A 12,428-nucleotide genomic window follows, 5' to 3' on the forward strand; every position below is an offset into this window, starting at 1 on the left:
CTAAATAAACAATTGTTACTTGGATTACCACCCTTTGCTTAGATACTCGTTACAATTTAGCGCTGTTTTTAAAAACGTTTTAATTTAATTTTTCTGCTTAAATTAAATTTTGTCGTGAAAGATAGAATTATATATTTTTTAAAAATGTGTCTAACACATTTTCATGTAGTTAATACTAGTTATGTTAGATTTCAAAAGATTAAAGAAGAAATAGCCATTTGAAATTTGAGGGCGAGACAGCCCCTTGACAACGGGCCGAGATAGCCCTACCTACTTGCAGCTGTCTCACCCTTGCCAAGGTAGGTGTATTAGGGATGATACAGTATTAGGTATACGATATAACATTGGGTCAAATGCTGTCTGACGTGTTCCATACCGATTTGAGGCCATTTTTGGCACAATGATTTTGACTACAGATAATTACGTTTACCTGATCAAGATATAAAGCTCACGGTGGGTGTAACCGGTTGACAGGGGACGTTTATTCTCCCTAGGCACCTCATCCTACCTTTGGTATATCCAGGGATCCATGCTTCTCCAACACTAGTTGTATTTCTTATGGGAGTGTTGAGTTTGATAACTGTTCGTTATCTTCAACTTTCATATCTAAGCATCCCCAAGGAACCTAGTATAGATTCAAATTTGTTTAAATCATGTCCCCATTGGATTGGGTTGGGCTGCAATGATTTTTTATACGAGAATATACGGCTCTTACAGCCTTTGAGCAGTGAGGGTTCTATAGCGTGTCTATAGCGACACGGGACATCCGTTTCTAAGGTCTTCTTCGACGACCCGTGACATTCAAACCTGATGCCAAATGTTTGGCGATGGAACTGTCACTACCTGTTTGAACGACAGAGGCGGGATCAGGTGCCTAGGAGGAGTAAGCATCCCCTGTTGACCGGTCACACCCGCCGTGAGCCCCATATCCTGATCAGGTAAACGGAGTTATCCGCAGTCAAAATCAGTGTGCCAAGAACGGCTTAACAATCGGTATGAAACACGTCAGACAGCATTTGACCCAATGCGAGGTTGTATTGACGAACTAGATCGTTATAGTGACCATAGAATTTGCGAAATGCTGACTTCAATCGATACTGTTGAAATCCCTGTACCATCTTCCCATGTCAAACTTTGATTCCCTATCCTGGTCCCATCCTTCCCCAGGGTCATGGTCATGATTTAAACCAACTCGAAGCTGCTCTACCTAGGAAGGTTTGCAGATAAATGACTTTTCGTACCTCCGGGAACCGTGATTTCAACCAACTTGAATGTACACTATGTCAGCAAAATGTCAGGCAAATTTAAACTGTTCTAGACTAGACTATCAGGAGAACATTTAAGTGGGTCATTCAAATATTCTAAAGATAGTCTGGCCCACACCCTACTTTAGTCTTTTCTTGAATATTTTCCCTTTGAAAGGGGTATAACTCTGTGTTTGAACACATTTGATTTTTATTCACTCAAGTATGATTTATTGCAAGTTTTATTGGAATTGGCGAATTCGTTCTGGGAAAAGTACAAATTGTTAAACGTTTACAGACGGACAAACAGACGGATGGGCTCTGGACAAAATGTGGAAAAAGATCACTTAATCGTCTAGCTCTAAAAAGAGGAACTTACGTATTTTTTTCACTTTATCTAGAATGCAGTTCTCTCTTCCTCTACTGTAGAGGTCGTCACTGTCTTTTCTATCCTCCACCATTATATGACGTATTGCATCAATTCCAAGTCTCTTGATAAAGGACTCATCAAGTCCCTCCGTTAGGTACATACATCGTTCATCTGTATCTCTTTTGTACCACCACGTACGTACATACTCCAACAACGAGTCTACTGACGACAATCTGAAGTAGTTCTCATAGTCCTCGACAGTGTTCAGACAATTCTGGACAAAGTAACTCATCACCTGATGGCGGACATCGTCTGACGCGAACCCAACGGAGCTATTGTTCTTTTGGTATGTCAGTACTTTGTCATTTTCAATCAATTCCTTAATGACATCGTGTTCATCGACTATAGAGTCGTTCTGCAGGACTGGAAATACTTCTCCCAGAGCTCTTGTTTTATCTTTCCATGATGAATTTAGAGACCCATTGTATTTCTCTGATGTCAAGATGTGGATAAGAATGCTCCATTTTTGTCTGGAGAGTGACAGTCCATACAAATCTGAAATATCATTGGGCATATCATATAATGTTGCTCAAATTCACTTCTAAGAACAAATACATTAGGTATAAAATTCGACACTGTCATCAAATTTGTTTACCTCAATTGAAAGGTTACAATCGACAGATTTTATAACTCCTTAATTATTACTGTTTTCTCAACTTGTCTTTTCTTTCTATGAATTTATCCATGCTTTTCAAGAATCAAGTACATTGTTAAAAGTTCAATGTGATATGCATTTGGAGGGGCTTTTGGGATCCATTTCTTTAAAAGGTAGTAAATTTTACCGCAAGTTAGTCCGATTAATAAAGATGCGTAAGTATTTGGATTGGCCTTATTGCGTTATGAAGCGAAGTACGACTGGACTTCAATCTCAAAATAACCTAAACATTAAATTTAAAAATATCTTAGTTGGAGACAAAATTTGAGGACGTGGATGCCACATTTTTCATTCCTTGGAAACTATGATAACATAAATTGGATTGAAAATGAAAAGTGACGATATCGAATAGTGATCAAGCTCACAACTCCCATAAGTAACATGATATAGAGAGTTGGGCAAACACTGACCCCTGGCTACTATCACAATTTTTAAATTATGTCCAATACAGCGAAAAACAAATGTAAAGTGGGGGGAGGGGGCAATATATCTCAAATCTAAACGTCGTGATAGAAAATATACAAGTTCCTAGTATTTTAACAGTTCTGATTTACAATCAGAATAAGACCCAAAAATATATATTAACCTATCTGTCCATTGTTTTTGGTGTTTTACACTGTGATTCTCATAACGTCAACACCATGACGTAAGCATCATGACGTTATTTAGTTTTCATGCTGAAAAACAATACAAAGTTTAAACGACTGTAAAACGATAACTAGAAAAGATATTGTTTTGAAATAAATTGTTCAATGACCTATAAATCTTAGAGCATCATATATGAAAGTCTCCTTTATTTTTTGCGAAAGGGCCGATTTTAGTACTTTGTGGCTGTAGTCCTTTATTTACATTGATAGTTCGGTTAACGCATTTTTGGTTAAGCATTGACAAAGAAAATTAGCTAATCATACATACATGGACGAACAGTTTTTTTTAAAACAAGCAGATTATGAAGTTTTATACTAGAATTAAAAAATATTCTACTTCAAATGAAAATCAATGATATTGTAAATTATATTCTATTAAATATGTCTATGCTTGTGCACTGTATAGAAATGATAATTCATACCATTAATATATAAATGCATACATATCACTCGTCTGCAAAAAGAAATGATGTCATAACTCGAGCATGTATGTAGAAAGCGTCGTCCACTAATGATGAATAATACTCTAATGTTTTTCCCCAATAAAGGACGATAAAGGACTGATATAATGTATATATTTTACTGTGCTTAAATGTTAATTTTGTTCATGAAAATCAAAAAATGTTGCGAGATAATGGTATGGTTTCTGCCTCTTTTATTGTTTGCAGGTAAAAATTAGCAGGTAAGAATAAGAAAAAAAGTTTCAATCAATATGCATGAAATTTTGTATAAAGATTTAGTATTTTCGGCAATAATTTAAAAATTGAATCTCCAACCCCACTCTTTTAAGTTTCATTTTGAATTTCATAAGAAAATTGAAAAAAATTATACGAAATTTAGAAATGGACTTTACTCCTAATATGTCATACTAAAGGCCAAGGTTTTCAACCGGTTGGTTTTCCTCAGGCAAGTTAAGTGAGGGGCGGAAGTAATTTAAGGCAGGTGTGAAGCTTCAAGGCCGAGAGAACCCTGCTAGCTTGTATATGTACAAATACACGGAATATTATCTGTGTTACCTGCATTACCTGTACGTTTTTGTATGATTGAAAACTCCATGGTAGTGGGCTTTTTTTTTTGCAGATTAATCGAAACGTTGATAATTAAATCTAATGAATCAAACGTAAAAATTAAAGCTCGATAAATTTATTTTATATAAATGACAACCTTAGCCATTGGAAACTTAGGCAAACTATTCGTTATTCAAAGTTTTTTGTATTCATTTGACTGCCTTTGTTCGTCGGATACCCAGTATCTGACGATGTTTGACTGCCAAACATACAGTTTCCGACGAGAGTTTCTGCGTACTGCGGTAGATTGTCTGGCTATGTACAGTTGATGTCCCATGTCCCATGATGACTATATATTCCAAAACAGCTTAGAAAGTTTTATTCTGTTTGAATTAGTTTTTTTCTGGACGCACACCAGAATTCTCTGGCTACCTAAGTTGTCTTTGTGACTCGATATGGCCATAGCGCATGGCCTACACAAACAGGACATTCGCATTTTCCAACAGTTCCTTAAAAACTGGTCTACACGAAGATTTTTTTCTTCCTATGGATCCCAATCCAACCATTAAACACAAGAAAGAGTCCTTATCGCGATTAATTTCTCTTCCGATAAGTTGAACTTTTGCCGCCTTGTTTCAAGGGGAAAATTACCCTTATAAATTTTCAACTGAGTGTAAACAAGATTTCCTTAGCATACAATGCATTTACTCATAATTAATCTGTTTAACATTAAATCGATGTCCGTGTAAATTATATTCAACAATTCATAATAATTATCAAAACCCTAACCCTAACCCTATATTATTTTATAATTCATGTACTAATTGTTATTATTGTGTAAATCTCTCTACATGAAAAAACCAAAACCGTTTCCCTATCAAGCTGGACTACGCGGTCAGCATCAAACGATTACACGGACGCCTCGATCGCCAGTTAAGATAGATAAGTAGCTAAGTACTTCGTTACTAGTTTGAAAATACGGATGCATATTTAATTGCTGTTACAAAATTTAGAAATTCATTTCAAAATTAAGGATTATCTCCCTCATGCATAGCTCTTATCCTTGGACGAATTTGGCTCCACTGTTTTTGGCACGCTGTTTGTGGCTATATTTAGCTCTAAAACTTCATAGTTATTTCAGATTTCAAAGATTTCGGTTGATCATGACTGAAGAGACATTATTTGTCGAAATGCGCATCTGGTGCATCAAAATTGGTACCGTATACGTTTTACATTATGACCCCTGGGTCGCAGGCCTCTGCTGGTGGACTGTTAGTCCCCGAGGGTCTCTACAGCCCAGTAGCTAAGTACTTCGTTACTAGATTGAAAATACGGATGCATATTTAATTGCTGTTATAAAATTTAGAAATTCGTTTCAAAATCAAGGATTGTCTCCCTCACGCATAGCTCTTATCCTTAGACGAATTTGACTCCACTTTTTTGGCACACTGTTTTTCCCTATCATAGCTCTAAAACTTCATTGTTATTTCGGATTTCAAACATTTCGGTTGAGCATGACTGAAGAGACATTATTTGTCGAAATGCGCATCTGGTGCATCAAAATTGGTACCGTATAAGTTTTACATTATGTCCCCTGGGTCGAGGCCTCTGCTGGTGGACTGTTAATCCCCGAGGGTCTCTACAGCCCAGTAGCTAAGTACTTCGTTACTAGCTTGAACATACGGATGCATATTTAATTGCTGTTACAAAATTTAGAAATTCATTTCAAAATTAAGGATTATCTCCCTCATGCATAGCTCTTATCCTTGGACGAATTTGGCTCCACTTTTTGGCACGCTGTTTTTGGCTATATTTAGCTCTAAAACTTCATTGTTATTTCGGATTTCAAAGATTTCGGTTGAGCTTGACTGAAGAGACATTATTTGTCGAAATGCGCATCTGGTGCATCAAAATTGGTACCGTATAAGTTTTACATAAGGTATACACAAAGACTAGAAACTAAATGTCCATCAATTTCTAGCATCCAATCTTAAGCTTAATTTCTCCTGATTGACAAGGGTTCACAGACCAGGTAAATTTGAAGGCGGTGCTTATTTTCTCGGCCTTTAAGCTCTCAAATGCAATATCATGAACTTTTTCGCATATCAAGTACAAAAACATTATCATTTATTTCCTTAACTTGCATTAACTTTTTTTACTGTATTGTTAGAATAAATTTGTATATCTAACTGATTTGTAATGCCTACGTTGTTTTGACACCAACATGTAAATCAAGTTTAATTGAATAAAGTTCAAGTGCAAAAATATCATGTTTGGGTCACTGTAGCTCAATAACAAGCGTTACGATCGCAGTTTTTGTTTTTAATTTCCTAATTCTCCTTCAGTGTAGAAATCAAAAATACATCCACCCACCCCCCACCCCCCCCCCCCCCCAAATGACTTTACTTCAAATCGCAGGTGTGAACCTCTTTAAGAAACAACTATATGCCTAATAATTCATCATATTTCCGTTTATTTTTGTCTAAGGATTGTATTGTGTCTTAGTAGTCTTTCCTCTTGCTCGACATTTTCTGATAACAAATATCAATACCCCATGTCTGCGTTGTAATTCTTTACATGATATCATCCCATCCATCCTTAAATCATATAGAAAGAACCATATTCAAATTTTCAAAATGAAAATGTTACTATCTCACATTCACGTTGCATATACACAATATGCTGCCAACGGACACAATTTTATTAGTTAAAGAATTGTAGCATTATGACTTGGGTCATACGATATCAGCGTGCGATCGGAAGGATCCACCAGGCACCGCATTATACCACCAGGATACCTGTATACAGTTCAATAGCCCAGCCCTGGAAAAGATCACTGGTGGATTACCGTTGTAAAATTATGACCGTCACTAAGGACTTAGGAAGAGATTCCTTGAGGGGTCACAATATATATGTGGACGAAAACTTATTCAAACTAATCAGGAAAGTGGTGTTTTTGAATTTTTAAAAATAAAAATTGTTACTTTACATAATTTATGTGATTTGTTAAGAGTTAATTTCTCCAGAATACTTAAAGTAAAATGATGAAAAAGTTAAAGTAAAACAAAAAGAGTGATGAAAATGTGAAGGTAATGAACAGTCATGAATTTCATATTGATTTCCATAAAAAAAAACATCCGAAAGTTTTGATGTATAAAAACGACAACGGCCATATTGAATATACTATACTACACCAACCAATTCTTGTTGCAAGGTGTAAATCAAATAAACCGGGCGAACAACGGTGTCGGAAAATGTGTATTTATGTTCATCCAACTTCAAGTTTTTCTTACTTTTACAGGCCATATGTACTCGATATATATGTAGTTTACAATGATTTAGTAATCATTACTACGAGACGGATGAAACTGTTGTATATGTGATTCTCTCTCTCTCTCTCTCTCTCTCTCTCTCTCTCTCTCTCTCTCCAAATCATTACTGTTAGACATGGATCTATACATAAAAAGCTGAAAATGTTGATAAAATTGATAATATGCTCCCTCCCGCCTTACAAATAATATTTACTCTCCCCCTACACTAGGAATCTATAATTCGATGCTAAGTGTAATAATGATAATATAGTCTATTTTATAGTACACTTTTCAGAGTCTGTTCAACTCTTAATTCCTTCTTATTGTAAATCCATATTAATGATACATTATTAAGGTTAACGCAACATTCTGTAAGCGGTACACAATCAATCTGGCACGGTAATTCAGTGGCAGAGCTTTTGCTTCGTAACCGGGAAGTCGTAAGTTGGAACCCCGCTCGTGCAGTTGCCGTGTCAAACCTCAGACGTAATAATAGTCAGTGACTGCTCCTTCACCAAACGTTCTGGATTTAGAAGTGATGTTAATGGGTTTTTCGGGTATTACCTTCAAAACGGAGGTTCCTTGGCTGGGTAGGAGTTGGCACGCTAAAGAACCCACACTGCTACGGCCTGAAGCGCAAAACATACATCTAAATTTGTAATACTTCACCTACAGCTGGTGATGCCTCATTATCAGTGAAAAATCCCAAACCGGACGTACAACAAAATCCAACATGTTCTATTTTGTCGATGTTGAAAATCCTAATTATTTTATTATTATTTTCCCAGCCTTCCATTTCTTAATTCATGGTCGTGATGGTGGTTGTGAGGGTTTGGGTAGTAGAGTAATATTTCTTGTGCATGTCTCAAATAATCCCAAATTTTAATTTCTTAAATTTTGTGGGATAACTTCAATAAATGGATTCGATTCATAACTTCGACCTGATATGTTTATACCATTCACGTCCACGTCAGAAAAATTAAAGGATTGTTACCAAAAACATCTTTAAGTGCATACACTAGACTTACTCATGTCTCTATGTTTGATATAACCATTGCTGTCTTTAATACGCTTTAGTAATGACAAATATATGTTTATGTAATGGACCAAACTTGTTGACAAAATCTACCCAATACATACGTAGTTTGCTATCCATACGAAATGATCCTTATTAAATTAGATATGGATAAATCTCGAAGCTATGTACTAAGGGAGTTGGGGTTCAATATATCGTTGGTTTTGGGATATGGCCACCCTTCCCCATGGGGATGCTAACCATAACAAACCAATAATGTAGGAAAATTCTCGCTATCATTATTGGTTAGCGTAAGAGGAATTATGTAACCAGTATTCCCGGGAAAAGGGAAATAATCCCAATATATAACATCCACAATTTCTAAATAGGAATGTTTTACTTCTCCTTAGATCAAATGCGTTTAATCGAACCCGCTAATCCAGCAGTTGGTACCACATGTACAAAATGTGGATACTTACCAAAACTAAGTTCTTCCATCTTTAACTTAAACATATTGTTGGTTATATATGCAACATATATGTACATTGTGTATGAAAAGGATACTATATACATATAGTATTATTATTATTTATGTTCCATTCAAGTTTTTAGAGAACGTATAATATCCCCAGTTGTTTTCGGTTTAAAAGGTAAATCACTCAAAATTGATGCAGAAGTTCTTTTTCGAAATATCTATATATTACGACATGTTTATTGTTTGTGCACTTTTAACGACAGTCATCTGATCTTCAAGTTATTGTATAACATAATACGATATGTCGTATGATATGACACCTAATAATTGGTTAATCTTCTGAATAGAACGATTCTAAAGACTTACTTTTTGTTTTGTCCGAATTATCAAAGATTAAGAATGATCCAAGAACACTGTTGTGACACAGGGTACCGGAGGGCGACTGTCGCTGTGATTCAGATTTCTTTGTGAATTGTATTAACCGGTCTGTGGTATCTTTAATAAGATGGAGTACATCACGGGGAAGACACACTGAAATGAAAGTTGCAATACTCATAACACATTAGACACAAGATACCAAATTTCTAAATTTCTGAAATAATAAAAAGAAACCCGGCAACTTGAATTTCACTTTGTTCATAAAATGTGAATAACATTAGTAATCTGTGAATCAAACTTTATTAACTATTCTTATTTAGATATCTCAATATATGTCAATCTATATGAGGGGAAACAGAAGCTTGTAATTCTATTGATAGGTTCATATACAAATAATTGTCCTGTGTTATGGTTGATACGAACATACACTAAAGGGGGCGGGGGTGCTAAAGTTTCACAACACAACTAGGTTAAAGCCTTCCATAGTAAAATGTACAATAATCATGAGGTAAAATTACACCTTAAATTCACAGGTATCATTACACTTGTTACGGTTAAACACCGAAACGATACTACCCATATGTTGACTGTGACTGAGCTACCGTAAATTCCCCTCATGGTAATTTCCCGTGACGTCAGTTGAATATCACGTAACACTTTGAATTTGGAAAACAGCAAGAGGTCCTACTTGTGAACAACAGTACGGGTTCATGCGGGTAACCAGTTGAATTTTTAGTAATATACTAAGAAATAAATAAAAATCCTTAACATGGAAATTGCATGTTGGGAACAAATGTATACTCAAACTAAACATGCTAAAAGTTATCAACATATCAACAGTCATCATCGAATTACCGGGGTTGTAAACATTCCTATGTATATCATGCTGTTAAGATACAAGACAGAAATTGCTCCCCGCACTTTTCAAATGCATAAATACATCAAGATTTTATTTCAGAAAAATTCAAATTGTTATTATAGCAGATGAACCTGAACTTTGCCACTGTTTCTGTAGTATGAGCTTATTTATGTACATGAGGGAATTTTTAAACGCATCAGTCATTCAGATTAGGGGCGATTTCAAGGTCACAATACAGTATGAATATCACCTTCGTGTATACTATATATCAAAAATGGAGAATTATTTGATATCATCAAGGAATAATATATATAAACAATTGACAAGAAATGTTTTCACGTATACAGTTTATCACTTGATAACAGTAGTAAACAAGAGGTACTGTGAGCAATGCTCACTAAGAATACCCTCCGCTTACCCCAATCTCCCAAAGGGTGTTGGTAATATGTATAAACTACCTCTTTTCTGAGTGTAAAAAACAAATGGCATGACAAACCGAACCATATTGCTCCTTCGATATCCAGTCCGCGTGACCTTTGACCTTTTGACCCCAAAATCGATAGGGAACATCTTCATCCCATGGGTAGTCCATATGTATGATATGGTGACTGTAGGTGGAAAGGATAACGCTTTAGAGCCCGGAAACCATATTGCTACTTCGATGTCCAGTGCGTTTGACCTTTGACCTTTTGACCCCAAAATCGATAGGGAACATCTGCATCCCATGGGTAGTCCATATATATAATATGGTGAGGGTAGGTGGAAAGGATAATGCTTTAGAGCCCGGAAACCATTGCGTCTACTGACGGACGGACGGACGGACAGACAGACAGACGGACAACCCGATTCCAGTATACCCCCCCCCCCCACAACTTGTTGCGGGGGGTATAATAACAACAAAATATTTTGACACTTTCTCCTCGATACATTTTTCAGAACATGTACGCTGGGACGTACTTTTTCATTGTGGCATCATGTAGTGCGAAGTGCACAGAGGTACATTTATAACAGCACTGTGATTTTCCACTGATAACCTTAAGTGAACAGCGAAGTTTATTTATGTGTATGACTGACATTTGTACCGATGTATTATTCACACTTACGACGTATCATGTAACAGTATTCCAGTATCACCTGCGAATGGTATTGAAATACGCAAGAGGGTGTCCTGTGTTTGGTCAGTTTTTAAATCGAGGCAGGCTACTGACAAAGAAGTCGGTGGTGCAGAGTTTTTAACAGTCTGGTTTAAAGTCAGCACTTAGCAAATTTCACGGTCGTTATAACAATCCAGTTTGCTAATAAAACCTATGATTGGGTCAAATGATGTCTGACGTGTTTCGTCAATACAACCTATATAGAATATCACACTCTAATGCTAATCTCGGACCTGGGATTGACCCCGAGAATTGGTCTCGGCCCGATCCCGTAGGTCGAGGGCTGAGATCACTCTCGGGGCAATCTCAGGTCCGATATCAACATTAGAGTGTGATATTGTTTATATCATATACCTAAAACACAACAAGTTGATAAACATTTTTTTTAAAAAATGGAGGGGGGTATTGACCCAAACATAACTTATACATGTGTTGTTCATGTACATGTATATACTATTAAGCAGCTCCTAAGGGTTTGCTAATTAATACTAAAATTGGAAATAAGTGAATTATCTTTATTCATTTTTTCGGATTTACCATACTCGCCAGTTTTCATTATTTCATATAATTTGTAAGAGTTGTGGAACTTTGTTTACGTGGCGTCATCGTATGAACTGGAATGTTTACAGACCTGATGCTGCTATTTCTTTGCTTAGGGAATGTTACCTTATACTGAAGTAAGTTTTGTTTTTATACCGTTTCACATCTGTTTAGCATCTAGCCTATAACTCGTTGAAATACGTCGGAAGATATTGGTTCTGCTTTTCTCGTTTTATGGCCAAGTAACTTGGCAAGTCCTCGGGATGTTAGATTTCAGAAATCGGTTTAAAGCAATTTTTTACATCAAGATTGCCGTAAATCCATTAGGACCGGGAATTTCTGAAAATGCTTCAGTATCACCCTCCATAATTATCCTACTGTTTTATATCGCCTAGAACGATGATTGTTTTTAAATGAAGTTAAACGTGTTATTGTTCTAAATAAACAATTGTTACTTGGATTACCACCCTTTGCTTAGATACTCGTTACAATTTAGCGCTGTTTTTAAAAACGTTTTAATTTAATTTTTCTGCTTAAATTTAATTTTGTCGTGAAAGATAGTATTATATATTTAAAAAGATGTGTCTAACACATTTTCATGTAGTTAATACTAGTTATGGTAGATTTCAAAAGATTAAAGAAGAAATAGCCATTTGAAATTTGAGGGCGAGACAGCCCCTTAACAACGGGCCGAGATAGCCCTACCTACTTGC

The 12,428-nt window shown here is 36.0% G+C and overlaps 1 protein-coding gene across 1 annotated transcript in view; it reads right to left on the reverse strand.

Moving 5' to 3' along the window:
• The window catches only part of LOC125674436 (uncharacterized), a 117,283-nt gene that overhangs the window by 69,821 nt on the left and 35,034 nt on the right, over window positions 1–12,428 (reverse strand). The window contains exons 6-7 of the mRNA XM_056159424.1: window positions 9,151–9,315; window positions 1,624–2,169 (exon numbers count right to left, since the gene is read on the reverse strand). Of these exons, the coding sequence (XP_056015399.1) occupies window positions 1,624–2,169; window positions 9,151–9,315 (711 nt within the window). The remainder of the gene's footprint in view (window positions 1–1,623; window positions 2,170–9,150; window positions 9,316–12,428) is intronic.

The sequence above is a fragment of the Ostrea edulis genome, chromosome 3, assembly GCF_947568905.1.
Source record: "Ostrea edulis chromosome 3, xbOstEdul1.1, whole genome shotgun sequence".
NCBI lineage: Eukaryota > Metazoa > Mollusca > Bivalvia > Ostreida > Ostreidae > Ostrea > Ostrea edulis.